The sequence below is a fragment of the Entelurus aequoreus genome, linkage group LG08, assembly GCF_033978785.1.
Source record: "Entelurus aequoreus isolate RoL-2023_Sb linkage group LG08, RoL_Eaeq_v1.1, whole genome shotgun sequence".
NCBI lineage: Eukaryota > Metazoa > Chordata > Actinopteri > Syngnathiformes > Syngnathidae > Entelurus > Entelurus aequoreus.
In genome coordinates this window covers 17,060,343-17,081,592 of record NC_084738.1, presented here as the reverse complement: position 1 = coordinate 17,081,592, position 21,250 = coordinate 17,060,343, and the positions used below count along the sequence as shown (strand labels likewise).

Genomic DNA, 21,250 nt, shown 5'->3' with positions numbered 1-21,250 from the left:
TAAATCTTCAATCCTGAATCTAAATGTGAGCGCTTAATGTTAAATCCATCCATTTTCTACCGCTTACCGGTATTCCCTTTTTTGGGGTAGCGGGGGGCGCTGGAGCCTATCTCAGCTACAATCGGGCGGAAGGCGGGGTACACCCTGGACAAGTCGCCAACTCATCGCAGTTAATGTTAAATCTAAACCTAAATGTTAAATCTAAACCTAAATGTTAAATCCAAATCTAAATCTAAATGTGACTGCTAAATCTCTCGCCAAGTGTAAGATGAATATCAACAGGATGTCTATATTCTACCAAAATCAGTCGCAAAGCCGTGCCCACATCTCTTCTTCTCAGTGCAGACACTTCTACATCTTTCTTACTGCGGAAGAAGGAAACATGGCAGATGCTTGGTGACAAATAATGCCAGTAAAGTTGGATCATACTTTTTAAATGTTAGCTCCAACTGTGTGAGTGTGCATGGTGTGTTGAAACAATTAGACACTCAAACACGTCGACGCTGCACTTCCGCGTTTGACACTGAATGGAATTGGTTGTAATTACATCGAGGCACGCAGTGTGCATGAGTACACCCATTTCTATTTGTATGTGTCTTTCATCATTTTGCTGCGCTGTTACTTCATGATTGTGTCACATATGAACACCACATTGCTGTAAACAACACAATCACTGCCATATAAGTTTGCTGCTGCAGAACCGCTTTGGATTGGTTCCAAAGAATATGTCTTAATTGCGAGCTAAATGGTAAAATCATGATTATAGTGAATGTGAATTACAATCATCTTTCCTTCTTCTTACTTACAATCATGCTTCTCGGACAGCGGTGCTGAGTCGTGCTGAAAGGAGCAGGAAGATCAAAAATAAGTGCATTAACAGGCGCATATCTGTATGCGCCGAATGCGAACCTCTGATCAAATGATGACTTCACACTTACTATGGTCATGTTTTTACCATTAAGCTCACAATTAAGACATATTTTTTAGAACCGATCCAAAGTAAGCGTGTCAGCGGCTACTGCTTGCAGCAAACTTATATTACAGTGATCACATTGTTTACAAAAATATAGTGGTCATGTGTCACACAATCATGAAGTACAAACTCCATTTCCATATGAGTTGGGAAATTGTGTTAGATGTAAATATAAACGGAATACAATGATTTGCAAATCCTTTTCAACCCATATTCAATTGAATGCACTACAAAGACAACATATTTGATGTTCAAACTCATAAACTTCTTTTTTTTTTGCAAATAATAATTAACTTACAATTTCATGGCTGTAACACGTGCCAAAGTAGTTGGGAAAGGGCATGTTCAACACTGTGTTACATGGCCTTTCCTTTTAACAACACTCAGTAAACGTTTGGGAACTGAGGAGACACATTTTTTAACCTTCTCAGGTGGAATTCTTTCCCATTCTTGCTTGGTTTACAGCTTAAGTTGTTCAACAGTCCGGGGGTCTCCGTTGTGGTATTTTAGGCTTCATAATGCGCCACACATTTTCAATGGGAGACAGGTCTGGACTACAGGCAGGCCAGTCTAGTACCCGCACTCTTTTACTATGAAGCCACGTTGATGTAACACGTGGCTTGGCATTGTCTTGCTGAAATAAGCAGGGGCGTCCATGGTAACGTTGCTTGGATGGCAACATATGTCGCTCCAAAACCTGTATGTACCTTTCAGCATTAATGGCGCCTTCACAGATGTGTAAGTCACCCATGTCTTGGGCACTAATACACCCCCATACCATCACAGATGCTGGCTTTTCAACTTTGCGCCTATAACAATCCGGATGGTTCTTTTCCTCTTTGGTCCGGAGGACACGACGCCCACAGTTTCCAAAAACAATTTGAAATGTGGACTCGTCAGACCACAGAACACTTTTCCACTTTGTATCAGTCCATCTTAGATGAGCTCAGGCCCAGCGAAGTCGACTGTGTTTCTGGGTGTTGTTGATAAATGGTTTTCGCCTTGCATAGGAGAGTTTTAACTCGCACTTACAGATGTAGCGACCAACTGTAGTTACTGACAGTGGGTTTCTGGAGTGTTCCTGAGCCCATGTGGTGATATCCTTTACACACTGATGTCGCTTGTTGATGCAGTACAGCCTGAGGGATCGGAGGTCACGGGCTTAGCTGCTTACGTGCAGTGATTTCTCCAGATTCTCTGAACCCTTTGATGATATTACGGACCGTAGATGGTGAAATCCCTAAATTCCTTGCAATAGCTGTTTGAGAAAGGTTTTTCTTAAACTGTTCAACAATTTGCTCACGCATTTGTTGACAAAGTGGTGACCCTCGCCCCATCATTCTTTGTGAATGACTGAGAATTTAATGGAATCTACTTTTATACCCAATCATGGCACCCACCTGTTCCCAATATGCCTGTTCACCTGTGGGATGTTCCAAATAAGTGTTTGATGAGCATTCCTCAACTTTATCAGTATTTATTGCCACCTTTCCCAACTTCTTTGTCACGTGTTGCTGGCATCAAATTCTAAAGTTAATGATTATTTGCAAAAAAAAAAAAAAGTTTATTAGTTTGAACATCAAATATGTTGTCTTTGTAGCATATTCAACTGAATATGGGTTGAAAATGATTTGCAAATCATTGTATTCCGTTTGTATTTACATCTAACACAATTTCCCAACTCATATGGAAACAGGGTTTGTATATTCAGATTTGAGATTTATGTTTGGATTTAAGATTTAGGTTTAATATAACATTTAGGTTTAGATTTAACATTTAGCGCTCACATTTAGATATAGATGTAACATTTAGGTTTAGATTTAACATATATATTTATATTTAAGATTTAGGTTTAGACTGAGCCTTTATATATAATATTTAGAGTCAACATTTAATTTAAACCTTAATGTGATGAAAATGTACAGAGCCCATAAAGGGACATGGGGAAAATATTTTTTTAGATATGTTTTTCGTGCGCACGAAAAACTATCTCGAGCGCACAAGAAACTTTTGCGTGTGCACGAGATAGTTTCGTACGTTAATTCGGCTGTATTTCCAACTACGACTTTCCCCCATGTCCCTTTAGGGGTGTTGTGCCAAAATGTGAATGCCTGCCAAAAATGTATTTCCTGTACAGCGCTCGCTGTACCTGCATTTTTGGCTTGGTCTGTCCACAGTGGATTACTAGCTGTAAGACAAACACTCAGTGGCCTAGTGGTTAGAGTGTCCGCCCTGAGATCGGTAGGGTACGAGTTCAAACCCTGGCCGAGTCATACCAAAGACTATAAAAATTGGACCCATTACCTCCCTGCTTGGCATTCAGCATCAAGGGTTGGAATTGGGGGTTAAATCACCAAAAATGATTCCCGGGCGCAGCCACCGCTGCTGCCCACTGCTCCCCACTGCTCCCCTCACCTCCCAGGGGGTGAACAAGAGGATGGGTAAAACGCAGAGGACATATTTCACCACACCTAGTGTGTGTGTGTGTGACAATCATTGGTACTTTAACTTTAATTTAACTTTATCTTTGGGGTTATTGTAACGCTACGTGTTTGACATTATTTAAGACTATCATGTCTGGAAAATCTCCTCTCTGAGCTGCCACCTTACCGTGGTAGAGGAGTTTGCGTGTCCCAATGATCCTAGGAGCTATGTTGTCCGGGGGCTTTATGCCCCCTGGTAGGGTCTCCCAAGACAAACTGGTCCTAGGTGAGGGATCAGACAAAGAGCAGCTCGAAGACCTCAATGAGAAATAAAAAGTATGGACCCAGATTTCCCTCGCCCGGACGCGGGTCACCGGGGCTCCCTTCTGGAGCCAGGCCCGGAGGTGGGGCACGATGGCGAGCGCCCCATGGGGCCCGGCCGGGCACAGCCCGAAGAGGCAACGTGGGTTCCCCCTCCAATGGGCTCACCACCCATAGCAGGGGTCATAGAGGTCGGGTGCGATGTGAGCTGGGCGGCAGCCGAAGGCAGGGTACTTGGCGGTCCGATCCTCGGCTACAGAAGCTAGCTCTTGGGACGTGGAACGTCACCTCGCTGGGGGGAAGGAGCCTGAGCTAGTGCGCGAGGTGGAGAAGTTCCGACTAGACATAGTCGGACTCACTTCGACGCACAGCAAGGGCTCTGGAACCAGTTCTCTCGAGAGGGGCTGGACCCTCTTCTACTCTGGCGTTGCCGGCAGTGAGAGGCGACGGGCTGGGGTGGCAATTCTTGTTTTCCCCCCGGCTCAGAGCCTGCATGTTGGAGTTCAACCCGGTGGACGAGAGGGTAGCTTCCCTCCGCCTTCGGGTGGGGGAACGGGTCCTGACTGTGGTTTGTGCTTACGCGCCAAACCGCAGCTCAGAGTACCCACCCTTTTTGGATTCACTCGAGGGAGTACTTGAGAGTGCTCCCCCGGGTGATTCCCTCGTTCTACTGGGGGACTTCAACGCTCATGTTGGCAGCGACAGTGAAACCTGGAGAGGCGTGATTGGGAAGAATGGCTGCCCGGATCTGAACCCGAGCGGTGTTTTGTTATTGGACTTTTGTGCCCGTCACGGATTGTCCATAACGAACACCATGTTCAAACATAAGGGTGTCCATATGTGCACTTGGCACCAGGACACCCTAGGCCGCAGTTCCATGATCGACTTTGTAGTTGTGTCGTCGGATTTGCGGCCTCATGTTTTGGACACTCGGGTGAAGAGAGGGGCGGAGCTTTCTACCGATCACCACCTGGTGGTGAGTTGGCTGCGATGGTGGGGGAGGATGCCGGACAGACCTGGCAGGCCCAAACACATTGTGAGGGTTTGCTGGGAACGTCTGGCAGAGTCTCCTGTCAGAGAGAGTTTCAATTCCCACCTCCGGAAGAACTTTGAACATGTCACGAGGGAGGTGCTGGACATTGAGTCTGAATGGACCATGTTCCGCACCTCTATTGTCGAGGCGGCTGATTGGAGCTGTGGCCGCAAGGTAGTTGGTGCCTGTCGTGGCGGTAATCCTAGAACCCGTTGGTGGACACCGGCGGTGAGGAATGCCGTCAAGCTGAAGAAGGAGTCCTATCGGGTTCTTTTGGCTCATAGGACTCCTGAGGCAGCGGACAGGTACCGACAGGCCAAGCGGTGTGCGGTGTGCGGTGTGCGGCTTCGGCGGTCGCGGAGGCAAAAACTCGGACATGGGAGGAGTTCGGGGAAGCCATGGAAAACGACTTCCGGACGGCTTCGAGGCGATTCTGGACCACCATCCGCCGCCTCAGGAAGGGGAGCAGTGCAATATCAACACCGTGTACGGTGAGGATGGTGTTCTGCTGACCTCGACCGCGGATGTTGTGGATCGTTGGAGGGAATACTTCGAAGACCTCCTCAATCCCACCAACACATCTTCCTATGAGGAAGCAGTGCCTGGGGAATCTGTGGTGGGCTCTCCTATTTCTGGGGCTGAGGTAGTTAAAAAGCTCCTCGGTGGCAAGGCCCCGGGGATGGATGAGATCCGCCCGGAGTTCCTTAAGGCTCTAGATGCTGTGGGGCTGTCTTGGTTGACAAGACTCTGCAGCATCGCGTGGACATCGGGGGCGGTACCTCTGGATTGGCAGACCGGGGTGGTGGTTCCTCTCTTTAAGAAGGGGAACCGGAGGGTGTGTTCTAACTATCGTGGGATCACACTCCTCAGCCTTCCCGGTAAGGTCTATTCAGGTGTGCTGGAGAGGAGGCTACGCCGGATAGTCGAACCTCGGATTCAGGAGGAACAGTGTGGTTTTCGTCCTGGTCGTGGAACTGTGGACCAGCTCTATACTCTCGGCAGGGTCCTTGAGGGTCCATGGGAGTTTGCCCAACCAGTCTACATGTGTTTTGTGGACATGGAGAAGGCATTCGACCGTGTCCCTCGGGAAGTCCTGTGGGGAGTGCTCAGAGAGTATGGGTCTGGTTGTGGCGGTCCGCTCCCTGTATGATCAGTGCCAGAGTTTGGTCCGCATTGCCGGCAGTAAGTTGGACACGTTTCCAGTGAGGGTTGGACTCCGCCAAGGCTGCCCTTTGTCACCAATTCTGTTCATAACTTTTATGGACAGAATTTCTAGGCGCAGTCAAGGCGTTGAGGGGATCTGGTTTGGTGGCTGCAGGATTAGGTCTCTGCTTTTTGCAGATGATGTGGTCCTGATGGCTTCATCTGGCCAGGATCTTCAGCTCTCGCTGGATCGGTTCGCAGCTGAGTGTGAAGCGACTGGGATGAGAATCAGCACCGCCAAGTCCGAATCCATGGTTCTCGCCCGGAAAAGGGTGGAGTGCCATCTCCGGGTTGCGGAGGAGACCCTGCCCCAAGTGGAGGAGTTCAAGTACCTCGGAGTCTTGTTCACGAGTGAGGGAAGAGTGGATCGTGAGATCGACAGGCGGATCGGTGCGGCGTCTTCAGTAATGCGGACGCTGTATCGATCCGTTGTGGTGAAGAAGGAGCTGAGCCGAAAGGCAAAGCTCTCAATTTACCGGTCGATCTACGTTCCCATCCTCACCTATAGTCATGAGCTTTGGGTTATGACCGAAAGGACAAGATCACGGATACAAGTGGCCGAAATGAGTTTCCTCCGCCGGGTGGCGGGGCTCTCCCTTAGAGATAGGGTGAGAAGCTCTGCCATCCGGGGGGAGCTCAAAGTAAAGCCGCTGCTCCTCCACATCGAGAGGAGCCAGATGAGGTGGTTCGGGCATCTGGTCAGGATGCCACCCGAACGCCTCCCTAGGGAGGTGTTTAGGGCACGTCCGACCGGTAGGAGGCCACGGGGAAGACCCAGGACACGTTGGGAAGACTATGTCTCCCGGCTGGCCTGGGAACGCCTCGGGATCCCCCGGGAGGAGCTGGACGAAGTGGCTGGGGAGAGGAGAGGGAAGTCTGGGCTTCCCTGCTCAAGCTGCTGACCCCGCGACCCGACCTCGGATAAGCGGAATAAGATGGATGGATGGATGGATGGATGTCTGGAAAATGGCAGTTTGCCTTTTCTGTGATATTGATGAGATTTAAAGGACTGTTGTTAGTCCGATATTGATGTGGTAAAACCTCTTTCTTGTTTGGAAGATACAAACAATTGTAACTGTTAATTCTTCCTGCACAGTGTTTTTGATGTATTCATTTATGTAAAATTGTCATTAAATGTAATATTGCCTGACAAAAAGTGATTCAACGTAATATTTTGATATTTACACGCGTATTTTATACACGCGACAGGAAATCAATTTTTGACAGGCATTCACATTTTGGCACAACACCCCTAAAGGGACATGGGGGGAAGTTCTAGTTGGAAATACAACCGAATTAACTCCTGAACTGACATTTTCACACAGACCTCAAACCATGCGCATGCATCCAATGCTTTCTCGTGTGCACGAGAAACATATCTTAAAAAATATTTCCCTCATGTCCCTTTAGGGGCTCCGAGCTAAATCTGAGAAAAGTGAGTTAAATCTGAGAAACATATCTGCCAGAAAAGTGTGACTGAACTTTTACATTCGGCACTCCGTAGTATTTGTACTGCATATTGGGGATTAGAATCTAATGTGATCTGGTTTTAAAAGCAAAGTTAGAACACTAGCATTGAGACACAATACCCAGTCATAATACAGCTGGGTGCTCTGTTGCCAAGTATTTTTGAGCTTTGTTGTCATTCATAATATTGTTCCAACCCAGGATATTGAGGAATGTCATTTCTAAATAGTTGCTGCAGGCTCGCAACATAACTTTCTGCATGCACTGGCAAACACATGAGCGAGCATACGATGCGTTGCTATTACCCTGTGCAAAATGCTTTATTTGGTCACGTTTTTTTCTCACTTTATCAGTCTGGGTCCAAAGGTAGCAGAAAAGCACACACTCTCTGTTTAAAACACACCGTAAAGAAGTTGCAGAATGTGTACTTTTTAATACTTTTTTTAGGTGAACAGGGTTAAATCCTTAATATCAATCCACTCAAAATCATACAACTATAAAGTCGAGCCTGGGAACATTGTTGGTTTGGTTAGGGCCTCACACAGGACACACCTCGTCCTTTCCTCAAGTTACAGAGGAAAGAGGCGATAGTATCATGTGAGGGTTGGACTCATGCATATGTTATGTAAGGTCACTTTAGTCTGCCAGTGAAAGTTCCAGTCATCCAAAGCTGAGAGTAACTTGAGCTCGCAGAAAAACAAAGAGGTTTAAACACTTCTCTTGATTTTGTTAAGTGCTGTTGGGATGGCCCGCTGAGAGTTTTTGGACTCACTTGTCAAGAAAGGCTGTAAGTCAATCCTCCAGGAGCTCAGCAAGGCAAAGACCAGATGTCGTTGGATCTGAGAAGGTGATTATAAAACAGCGACACGGACAAAAGGTGGTGAAAACGTAACGCGGGGCAGACACTACAAAAGTCAAAGTGAAGCTGCCGGCAAACATTTGATAGACAGAGAGAAGACTTCAGACTTTAGATGTGCTTTAGCAGTCTCATTTGATCCTTATTTTGAGTGACTACGAAAAACATTCCGACTTCAGCCATGTCAGAGGACCAAGAGCTGTCCTACAGTGATGCCATCACGAAGGCGAGCAGCTCCATTACTCGCTTCCCCCTCATCCCAGTTAAAGGGATTCCCCTCATGAACCACATCGCTAACAACTTTGACGCCATCTGGAATTTCTGTCCCGATTCTTCAGACCTCCTCATCGCCACCTACCCTAAAGCAGGTACTACACATTTGATGATGGATTCATTTGTCCCAGAGTGCGATGCAAGGGTGGGCGAGAGTGACCTCGGGGAACATGCTTTTTTTGCTGTACCAGAATATGATGAAGCGTATGTAGCACTTGGCTTCACTGTAACCACGGTGGGATATGAGGAAAGACTGGTGTGTTGTGTCCAACTCTTAATTACCGATACCGATATCAACCGATACCGATATATACATAGTCGTGAAATTAACACATTACTATGCCTAATTTTGTTGTGATGCCCCGCTGGATGCATCAAACAATGTAACAAGGTTTTCCAAAATAAATCAACTCAAGTTATGGAAAAAAGTGCCAAAGTGCATCATTTTGTTAACATGACTCAAAACAGCAGCTTGGAATGTGGGACATGCTCTCCCTGAAATAATCCTGATACCCACTACAACTATGGGAAACACTGTACTTTGACTTTCACAAAGTGCTTTTTTTTTTTTTAAACATGCCTCAAAACAACAGCTACAAAAACAATGAAGGCACACAGCTTCAGTCCAGAGTATACTATAAACTTGGCTCAATCTGCCCTATTCTTAACATATTCGTATGAGTAACAAAAATGTGCAAATAAAAACAAGAAAGGCACAAAAATAAAAAATTGCTTCAGTCTAGACTCATAGATAACACAGCCATCCTTTGAAGTGCATGAACATGAATAAAACTGCTTCAGTCTAGACTAGTAGAAAACATAGCCATCCTTTAAAGTGCATTGGGAAAAAAGGCACAAAACATAAATAAAACAGCTTCACTCAGTCCAGACTATTAGTCTATTTGTGCAACAGATGAAGCTCAAAGAGTGAGCTAAATCTTTTTCTCCTTGTCATTACGTGTGAGAGGTAGATTTTTCTGAATGAAAACAAACATCTGCAAGGGGTTCTGGGTATTTGTTCTGTTGTGTTTATGTTGTGTTACGGTGCGGATGTTCTCCCGAAATGTGTTTGTCATTCTTGTTTGGTGTGGGTTCACATTGTGGCGCATATTAGTAACAGTGTTAAAGTTGTTTATACGTCCACCCTCAGTGTGACCTGTATGGCTGTTGATCAAGTATGCTTGCATTCGCTAGTGCGTGTATTAAGCCGTGGATAGTATGTGACTGGGCCAGTACGCAAAGGCAGCGCCTTCAAGGATTAATTGGCGCTCTGAACATCTTCCTGCGTCCGTGTACACAGCTGCGTTTTAGAAAGTCACAAATTTTACTTTTGGAAACCGATACCGATAATTTCCGATATTACTTTTTAAAGCATTTATCGGCCAATAATATCGGCGGTCCGATATCATCGGACATCCCTACAAATTATACTATGTATAGTCACGGTGGAGAGTGGGGGGAGGGCACAAAATATTTTCTTCTTTCTGGGGGGGCGTAACAGAAAATATTTGAGAAGTACTGCCCTAAAATAACAGTACACTGACAAATTTATTTATTAGAGACAGCAAATTGCTGGTTGATAATTGCATTACTTTCACATTACCATTTGCAGTAATTTACTGTGAAATAGCTTTATAGTAATGTACTGTACCCGCACAGCTGTGATTTTACAGTTGTTTACAATAAAGTTACAACTAAATGCTGAGGCTTCACAACTGTAATTTTCAAGTAAACTCCATAACTGTATATGATTTTCTAATATTGATAATACACTATATTGCCAAAAGTATTTGGCCACCTTCCTTGACTCACATACTGTATGAACTTGAAGTGCCATCCCATTCCTAACCCATAGGGTTCAATATGATGTCGGTCCACCTTTTGCAGCTATTACAGCTTCAACTCTTCTGGGAAGGCTGTCCACAAGGTTGCAGAGTTTGTTTATAGGAATTTTCGACCATTCTTCCAAAAGCGCATTGGTGAGGTCACACACTGATGTTGGTCGAGAAGGCCTGGCTCTCAGTCTGTGTTCTAATTCATCCCAAAGGTGTTATATTGGGTTCAGGTCGGGACTCTGTGCAGGCCAGTCAAGTTCATCCACACCAGACTGTCATCCATGTCTTTACGGACCTTGCTTTGTGCACAGTCATGTTGGAAGAGGCCCGCTCCAAACTGTTCCCACAATGTTGGGAGAATGGAATTGTCCAAAATGTTTTGGTACCCTGGAGCATTTAAAGTTCCTTTAACTGGAACTAAGGGGGCAAGCCCAACTCCTGAAAAGCAACCCCGCACCATAATTCCTCCTCCACCAAATTTCCCACTCAGCCATCACAATACAAACAGAAATGTAGCGTTCTCCTGGCAACCTCCAAACCCAGATATGTCCATCAGATTGCCAGATGGAAAAGGGTGATTCATCACTCCAGAGAAGGCGTCTCCACTGCTCTAGAGTCCAGTGGCGACGTGCTTTACACCACTGCATCCCACGCTTTGCATTGGACTTGGTGATGTATGGCTTAGATGCAGCTGTTTGGCCATGGAAACCCATTCCATGAAGCTCTCTGCGTACTGTACGTGGGCTAATTGGAAGTTCACATGAAGTTTGGAGCTCTGTAGGAACTGACTGTGCAGACCTCACTGCATTATGCGCTTCAGCATCCGCTGACCCCTCTCTGTCCGTTTACGTGGCCTACCAGTTCATGGCTGAGTTGCTGTTGTTCCCAAACTCTTCCATTTTCTTATAATAAAGCCAACAGTTGACTTTGGAATATTTAGGAGCGTGGACATTTCACGACTGGATTTGTTGCACAGGTGGCATCCTATGACAGTTCCACGCTGGAAATCACTGAGCTCCTGAGAGCGGCCCATTCTTTCACAAATGTTTGTAGAAACAGTCTCCATGCCTAAGTGCTTGATTTTATGCACCCGTGGCTGGGCCAAGTGATTAGGACACCTGATTCTGATTATTTGGATGGGTGGCCAAATACCTTTGGCAATATAGTGTATATATAACCAAAATAATATTTACTGCGGCATTTAAAAAAAAAAAAAGTTTTCTTGTTTGTCTTGTTCTTATCCTTCTCTAGGTTTAACAGGTGATTGCTGTGAAATATATGACTATCGCAGTCTTTTAGTCATTTGATGTAATGTTACAGTAAATTTGGGTTACAGTATCGCATTGTGAAAAAATACTGTAAGGTGTTTTCTAGCGCGCATTGAGCTGTGAGAGAAATTTCAAGTCAAGTTGACTTATGGGGTTTAAGAACTGTGGTGGTGTTTTGGAACTGTGTAACGTGCTGGGTGAAAGCCCAAACAAACCCACATGAACTAGTCCATCCTTTAGAACAGGGGTCCCCAAACTTTTTGACTCGGGGGCCGCATTGGGTTATAACAATTTGGCCGGGGGCCGGGCTGTATATACACTACCGTTCAAAAGTTTGGGGTCACATTGAAATGTCCTTATTTTTGAAGGAAAAGCACTGTACTTTTCAATGAAGATAACTTTAAACGAGTCTTAACTTTAAAGAAATACACTCTATACATTGCTAATGTGGTAAATGACTATTCTAGCTGCAAATGTCTGGTTTTTGGTGCAATATCTACATAGGTGTATAGAGGCCCATTTCCAGCAACTGTCACTCCAGTGTTCTAATGGTACAATGTGTTTGCTCATTGGCTCAGAAGGCTAATTGATGATTAGAAAACCCTTGTGCAATCATGTTCACACATCTGAAAACAGTTTAGCTCGTTACAGAAGCTACAAAACTGACCTTCCTTTGAGCAGATTGAGTTTCCGGAGCATCACATTTGTGGGGTCAATTAAACGCTCAAAATGGCCAGAAAAAGAGAACTTTCATCTGAAACTCGACAGTCTATTGTTGTTCTTTGAAATGAAGGCTATTCCACAAAATTGTTTGGGTGACACCGAGAGTAACAAGCTTTATAAAATGGATTAGAAAGGAAAGGTAAAATTAAAAAAAATAAATAAATACATTTTAAAAATAAATAAATAAATAATTTAAACACTTTTTTTTTTTTTTTACTTGGGGACCCCTGCTTTAGAAGCTTACTGACTGAAGACGATTTGAGGACATCTTGCATAAATTTGAACTCCAAGTTTGTTTGACTTTGAGTATTTTTTGTCATTCAAACGAGGACTTACGTCATTTACTGTGTTGTGTTGGGGTGACGAGGTACGACATGGACCCAGGAGATAGTGGATCTGCTCCTTCACAACGGAGATGCTGAGCTCTGTAAGAGAGCCCCCATAGCAGTCCGCAGTCCTTTCCTGGAGATTTGCTCGCCGCCGCCCATCCCTTCAGGTGCGTTTCATTATAAAAAAAGGCCCAATATAATGAAAAAAGTCTTCATTTGCAAATATTGCAAAAATAATAAATATGATGGAGACTATCAGAGGCATTCATTCAACTATGTATCTAATGTAGGTCATTTGTAATCGTTGCCATTGGTTTGTCAGTTAGTTTGTTAGTTTAAAGTTAAAAAGTTAAAGTACCAATGATTGTCACAAACACTACTGTGGCGAAATTATTCTCTGCATTTGACCCATCACCCTTGATCATCCCCCGGGAGGTGAGGGGAGCAGTGGGCAGCAGCGGTGGCCGCGCCCAGGAATAATTTTTGATGATTTAACCCCCAATTCAAACTCTTGATGCTGAGTGCCAAGCAGGGAGGTATGAGTCCCATTTGTATAGTCTTTAGTATGACTCGGCCGGGGTTTGAACTCACAACCTACCGATCTCAGGGCGGACACTCTCACTGTTTGAAATGGGATTAGGAACAATTGATTACATTTTGGGACATTAGTATAATCCTGCAAAGAGGTAAATTGAATGCAGTGCTTTATTGGATTAACTCCCGAATAATAGGTGCACCCATAAAAAGTCTTAAAAACGGGTACTTTTGATACTCTAAACCAGGGATAATCAACTAAAACGTTTTGGGGGCAATATTTTCAGAAAGCCGAGGAGCAGTGGTGGGGCAGTGGAATTGCCCCTTCACCATTAATCTTATTCTGTATATTCCGGAGAACAAGCGTCCTCTACAGTGGAGATTTGATTTTGGTCTGTTCATTTTGCCAGAGTTACAGGAGCGCACTGCTATTTTTAAGGACATTCTTCAAAAAAAGTCAGTCAAAGATCATTTGACAGCACTCTAGTGCTGCAAAAATGTGAGCCTCTCCCAAGTTTTTTTTAAACTAAACTCCTAAAATGAAACCTTGAACACTAGAGAGCACTACTAGTAGAACTAAATAAGTTGAACAGATGAAAACAGACTGCATCTGAAGTAAACAAAATACAGCAAAACATACAAACACACAAATTACACTACAGGAAAAATGTATAACTGCCAAAAAAGAGAGGACTTAAAGTGGTGCCTCTGTTATGTAAATCACACGTTTGGCCCCACTGTTCTTTGTTTGCAAGCAAGGTTAAAATGTCAATGCTGCAAAAAGTTTTGAAGTGAAATCAGGGGGCTGGTATGGTATCTATGTGTAGTAGCATATTTTTTTCAAATTTTGGTATAATAGAATTCTAAATAATGTATTTATATTAAAATAATGTCCTTTTTAAATAGCTTTGCTAAGTCTCATGACCTAACTAATTAAACTGTGAAATAATCAAATCATGAAATAATTAAATAAATTGTTAAATCATGAAATAATTGAATCCATCATGAAATAATTAAATAGATAATGAAATATTCATTAAATCGTGAAAGTATTAAATAAATCATTGAATAATGAAATATGGAAACCATGAAATAATGAGATCAATAAATGATTAAATAATTAAATGTATTTGTGATTTATAATTGTGCATTAAATAAATTAATGATATATTTAAGTAAATATTGTAAATATGATTTATTTATTTTAGTTGTGTCCCATTTTGTCACCCTCCGATTGGTGAGAAAGCGCCCCCTGCTAGATTTGTAACTGCAGTACTGTTTTTTCCCCAGCAGGTAGTACCATCAACCACTTTATTTGGTGTACCATTAATAAAAATTAATGATTTACCATTTTAAAGCAGATAAAACAGGTGAACGCAGGTATCATGATTAAAAAAAACAATGTTTGTAAAAGTTAAATAAAAAACAATAATATGATGTACTATAATTTGTAATTTAATAAATATGTATACCTTTTGTTAGGTCATAGGGAGGTAGTCAGATAATGTTTATGCACTGCCTTTTGTAAAACGTGTGTGAATGTATTCCCCAGGTCTTGAACTCTTGAATAAGACGGACCCACCAAGGATTATTAAGACACATTTACCATTTCAGCTGGTTCCCATCGGGTTTTGGGACAACAAGTGCAAAGTAGGTTAATTGGACCCGAAGGCTTTCTTTAAAGGCGAACTGCACATTTTGGGGAATTTTGTGTGCCATTCACAATTCTTATGTAAGACAAGCACGCATATGTTTTTATTTTTTTAATGCATTTTAAACTGTAAATACTAGCAAAAGCCAGCAAACAATGGAGCCAATGGGAGCGCTATTAAAGTTAAAGTACCAATGATTGTCACACACACACTAGGTGTAGCGAAATTATTCTCTGCATTTGACCCATCACCCTTGATCACCCCCTGGGAGGTGAGGAGAGCAGTGAGCAGCAGCGGTGGCCGCGCCCGGTAATCATTTTTGGTAATTTAACCCCCAATTCCAACCTTTGATGCTGAGTGCCAAGCAGGGAGGTAATGGGTAAGGCCACTGAGCTCTGCCTATAAATCACTCTAAAAACCTCCAAAAGCTTCTATCATCGTTTTATATACACAATGTATGTATATATACAATGTAGTAACTGGCGCATTCATAATAACATTTAATATTTACGTATTTTGTTCATTTTAAGCACACGGCGGCGTATTAATTTCACAGACTCTTCACATCATTCGCTTTTCCCTTCAACAACATTATTACTAATCCCGCAGACTTCATGAGAGTCAATAACAAGTACTTTGGGACAAATGAAGATTCAGAATCTTTTATTTTTGAGCCTGAATATAAAGAGGATGAAAACAAGTTTTACATGTGTGCTAATCAGATCCAGCTTTAGTGAAACACTATACATCATATAACAGTATTGCTAAGTGCTAAACAACATATACAAACTACAAACATAATAAAACAATCACATATAGTACAGCAGTGGTCACCAACACCAACCTTTGAGCCCAAGATCTATGGTCCCAGCCAAAAACCAAAGCAACCTCTACCCCCATATACAAACGTCTGTATATATACTGTATATATACTGTATATATATATATATATATATATATATATATATATATATATATATATATATATATATATATATATATATATATATATATATATATATATATATATATATATATATTGGCTTTTTCTCATTGTGTTTCTTGCTGTTTTCTCAATTTCTGCTGGTGTTTTTTTGTTGGCCAATGACAATTGCTGATTAATGGAAGTATCCTATTTTTCCGTTTAGATCAGGGGTCCCCAAACTTTTTGACTCGGGGGCCGCATTGGGTTAAAACAATTTGGCCGGGGGCCGGGCTGTGTGTGTATATATATATATATATATATATATATATATATATATATATATATATATATATATATATATATATATATATATATACATATATACAGTATATATACATACATATATATATATATATATATATATATATATATATATATATATATATATATATATATATATATATATATATTATATTATATATATATATATATATATATATATATATATATATATATATATATATATATATATATATATATATATATTAGATATATATAGCGCACTTTCCGCGCGCGCGATGATGTCACGTTATCGATGAGAAAATGCATTTTTAGACAATATGATTTGCCTGAGTGGCTAGGAGACACCGTGAGTAGCAAGCGGTACAAAGTGGATAAGAAAAGACAGATTTTTATTTATTTATTTTTTATACTTGGGACTGCGCGCTAGCTCACGAAATGTAAATGTAATATTGTTGGCAGTTTTTGGATGTTTTTTAGAGGGCTTTATGAGCGGAATAGTGCAATCTCATTAGCTGCATTGTCAGCCACCTCGTACTTGGCGTATTTAACAATTTAGAATGGATAAAAAAGAAAAACATTGGTTCTTCTCTTCCATAGGGATGTAAATGATAGGCCAAAAAAAATAATTAAAAAAATAAAATAAAAGTGCAGTTCCCCTTTAAAACAGACTGACAATAACTAGCAATAAACCTTCATTAAATACATTTTTTCTATTGTGGTGTGTGAAGGTGATCTACGTGGCTCGCAATGCTAAGGACAATCTAGTGAGCTACTTCCACTTTGATCAGATGAATCTGACCCAGCCTGATCCCGGACCGTGGGAGGGATACGTCCACAAGTTCATGCGTGGAGAGGGTATGTAAACTGCAATACAAAACAATATATTGACATGAACTGCTGCCATCATAAAAACTTGTAAATGTTTGAATATTCTTGTCATGTCATACAAAGATGTGTGTAATAAAAACTACAATAAAGTAAAACCATTCACCCTTTAAAGCCACCTGACACACAGCTTTTTGCTGAGCAATACTGACAGGTACGTATACATGGGCAAAATTATGGAGGTTAATCCATACAAAATGTATTTAATCTGATCTGAATTCGGAGTAGAATGTTACTGTGTATATGGACCCTGAAAAAAATTAACAGATTAGAATGTGTATTTTCATGCATCACACGTTAGCTCGGAATACTTTATTTTTGACATGCGCAACACATACCGCAAACTGAAGTGGAAGAAGAAGAAAAAGTGACTTCTGCTGTAAACAAACATAGCTCTGTGCATTTCTGCTTGTCCGACGTTGTCACGTTATTTATTTATCATTTTTCTTCTGTTCCCTACTTTTGTTTTACCTCTCTTTTTGAAATAGAGCTGCTCTCTGCCCTCGACGGTGTGATAAGTACGAGTTGCTGTAGTTTCGGTAGTCGCAGACATGGCGTCATCAGGCCGCGTCTTCATGTTACGTGCCTGAGACTAGCAGTTAGCACTTGGAGTAGCTGCAAGGTCGTAAATAAAACAGCTTGTTGAGACGACAACTGGATTCTTTCTTTTATTGTTACATGGACACAAGAGACTCCAGACCATACTTTAGTTTTTGCTAGTCTCGGTTTTAGAGTAATAAACTCAACAGTATATAACTGTACTGATGAACATGTTGAATGGGGGAGACAGCAGCAGGACAATCGCTTCATTCCCAGATTATCAAATTTTGTCCCCCTTCCAGAATCAGAAATACTTCACCATTAAAGTATAGCTGACGTCAAAGACATGCGCAGTAAGGCTAATTATAACCCAAATTTTGGAAGAAGTGTTTTTTATGTGCTTCAATCAAAATGACTATTGGCATAAACCACCCGTCTGGATCCGAATGAAATTTTAATCCAAATGTGTGTGATGGGGTCAGAATATTCCAAATGACGCGTTTACATGAAGCCTTTTTATTCTGGTTAGGCTTTTATTCCGATTCATTGTGTTCATGTGCACATAGCTAGTGTTTTGTATGTATTGCTGTAATCATTGTAAATACAGTATTTATTTTATTATATAGCTATAATATATAGTATTGTACACAAAAAGTTCATACATTTTCACAATTTATACTTGTAAATGTTGAAATTCTTCTTCTTTTGCACTCTTCTTTTTGACCACCTTCATCTCCCTATGTTTTCATCCAATCTACACCGTTCAAGTATGAATCAATCATCATCATCAATTTAAGTGGACCCCGACTTAAACAAGTTGAAAAACTTATTCGGGTGTTACCATTTAGTGGTCAATTGTACGGAATATGTACTTCACTGAGCAACCTACTAATAAAAGTCTCAATCAATCAATCAATCAATGAAAAAACACAGGCTACCTTTTTTATCTTTTATTTCCCAGATTACCAGGAATTCCAGTCACCCCCCCCCCCCCCCCCCACCCACCCCAATTAAAGTAGGCAATTTTTCAAACTTACACAATTTCCTCATTTCTCAACAACTTCATACAATTCCACCATAATCAACACACGCCACTGGACATCCACACCAACCATTTTCCCGGTTCAAAAAATTCCCAAATTTTTTGGAATTCCCACATTTCAATTACACTATGTCCGCCCTTTTTTCTTTTGACTTCTCCCACATTTTTTAAACAGATTTCAGCTAACATGCGAACATTAGCATGCCAACTTTTTTCAGCCGATTTTCCAGTTCCACACCTGAGAGCCATATAACTTGGCACATGATGCATGCTAACTGTTAGCATTTTAGTTTGGCTAAAACATTTCAGAATTCAAACGTAAATTTGAGAATGGTTTGACAAGTTGGTTTATCACCATGAAGTGACCCACTTATTGCTTTTGTAGTGCCATGGGGCTCCTGGTATGATCATGTCAAGGGTTACTGGGTGGAACGAGAACAGAGGAACATCCTTTACCTTTTCTATGAAGACATGAAAGAGGTAGTACTTAATGAAACCTAATTATTATAAAACGTGTTCATTATTTGTTTAGTATTGCCACCAAGCCTTGTTATTGTTCTTACCCAGAATCCTCGACGTGAAGTGGAGCGCATTATGAGGTACCTGGACCTGTCCCTCTCTGATGATGTCATCAGCCGCATTGTGGAGCTGACATCTTTCGAGAAAATGAAGGAGAACCCGATGGCCAACTACAGCTTCGTTCCCAAACCAGTTTTTGACCAGTCCATCTCTGCCTTCATGAGAAAAGGTCCTTCAAAACCTCAACAATATCAGTCTAGTCAAGGGCTATTCAAACTGGGCGGCCTATGGGTTAAATGTGTCCTGTTAATGACATCAGACTGGCTCACCTTTAAAACTTGGCTGAAATGAACACTTTTGCAGCAGATACCTAAAAACACAAGAACAATGTCACATACAGGATCTTTACCAAGTGTTTTTGGCAGTTGGTTATTAAAAAACAGCAGAGCTCTCCTGTCAGTAAGAGGATATTTGACAAACTTGCACATTCTGCTTTTCAGAAATAATGAATATTTTAGCCATTTTATGGAGGAAACATTTTAAGCCATGGTAATTGTGAAGGGAGAAGTAAATTCTTAAAATGTAGCCCCCCCAAAAAATGTATTTGTTGATTAGCCCTGCCCTATTCTGAGAAATCTACATTTTTGGACAACAGTGGCCTCTAGTGGCCTTTAGAATTTTTGCATTTGTGTTGGAATATTCAGCTCCCCTTCGATTTTCATTTGTCTGCTTAATTTAAAATGAATTGCTGTTGCTTCTGCGTCCAACATTGTTGTATCTCTGTTTGTTTGTCCTACACAGGAGAAGTCGGTGATTGGAAGAACTTTTTTACGCCAGAGCAGTCAGCAGAGTTTGATGAGGACTATGAGAAGAAAATGAAGCACGCCAACATACCATTCAGAGCACAGCTCTAAAATGGCGGGCTGGAGTTTCTTCTTGATGTTTTTTCTACAACGTAACGTCACAATAAGATATGAATAACGTCGGAATTATTCTGTTTGTTTGGTGGGTGTGGATGCTAGCAAAACATGCTAGATGATTTATATATTGGAGCTTTCATGCGATTATTCAGAAAAAAGTATCACATTCAAGTATAAACACGTATGATTTAGTTTGAGCGCGCATGCTCCTTTGACCTAATCAAGAATGGTTACCTGAAATGTGTTGTGGGTTGTTATACGGTGTTACGAGATAAACTAACTTTAAAAATCCTTTAAGTATTCATAATCAATAAAGACTACTATTGAAGATAGTATGCTTGCAATTACACATGAAATTAACTTATGACCTGACATTAAACGATGACGAAACGGATGCAGAGAATTTTGACACAATTTTAGTTCAAAGTACAGTATCTTGTTGATTTATATTTAAGTGTGAATAGGGGAAAGACAATGAGGCAAGCACATTAAAAGGGAACTGCACTTTTTTATTTTTTTTTATTTTGCTTATCGTTCACAATCCTGCCCTGCGATGAGGTGGCGACTTGTCCAGGGTGTACACCGCCTTCCGGCTGAGTGCAGCTGCGATAGGCTCCAGCACCCCCGCGACCCCGAGAGGGACAAGCGGTAGAAAATGGATGGATGGGTGGTTCGCAATCCTTTTGAGAGACAAGAAGACAAAAGTTTTTTGGGTTTTTTTGCAGTCCAACATGTAAAAAGTAGCATGTTATAGGTGGCTAGCAATGCAGCTAATAGGAACACTCAATTCTACCTCTAAATCACTTAAAAAATGCATTAAAAAACCGCCAACAATAATTAATTTACGTTCCATAACCGTATAATAACCAAGTTGTAGCGACATAGTTATTGTAGGAGCGAACACTGAGGAACTCTTTTTCTCGTGGAGTAACACATTGGCGTGCTTTGATTTGAGCCGTAAAAGCTAGCTACAGCAAGAGATAAGCTAGCTTCTATGTCAGCATCCGAATGTTTGAGTTTGTAATGCACAACACAATGCAATAGGACACCAATCTATACTGACTGAAAAACATGAACAATCATACTACAGTATCTGTAAAGTATTAGCCCACATTTCACTTTTTGTTTGTACACAGCTATCTCGACAGTGTATATAGTTGTACTAACATGCATGATGTGCTGCATGTATCAGGATAAATATTACAGTGACTCACTCAATGGACAGT

The 21,250-nt window shown here is 41.6% G+C and overlaps 1 protein-coding gene across 1 annotated transcript; it reads left to right on the top strand.

Annotated features, from left to right (window-relative positions):
- The first annotated feature begins 8,033 nt into the window (after nucleotides 1-8,033).
- LOC133655505 (sulfotransferase 1B1-like) lies at nucleotides 8,034-20,412 on the top strand. Its single transcript, XM_062055735.1, has 7 exons — nucleotides 8,034-8,644; nucleotides 12,743-12,871; nucleotides 14,791-14,888; nucleotides 16,847-16,973; nucleotides 18,971-19,065; nucleotides 19,153-19,333; nucleotides 19,906-20,412. Exons 1-7 carry the CDS (start codon nucleotides 8,458-8,460, stop codon nucleotides 20,016-20,018), a joined length of 930 nt encoding a protein of 309 aa, XP_061911719.1. The 5' UTR covers nucleotides 8,034-8,457; the 3' UTR covers nucleotides 20,019-20,412.
- The last annotated feature ends 838 nt before the right edge of the window (nucleotides 20,413-21,250 follow it).

Bases quoted from the DNA above. Each gene is read 5' to 3' on its own strand.
- LOC133655505 (XM_062055735.1), top strand. From the start codon at position 8,458: ATGTCAGAGGACCAAGAGCTGTCCTACAGTGATGCCATCACGAAGGCG. The intron at 8,645-12,742 runs GTACTACACATT...TGGGGTGACGAG, and splicing joins CGCCACCTACCCTAAAGCAG to GTACGACATGGACCCAGGAG. The intron at 16,974-18,970 runs GTATGTAAACTG...TTGCTTTTGTAG, and splicing joins CAAGTTCATGCGTGGAGAGG to TGCCATGGGGCTCCTGGTAT.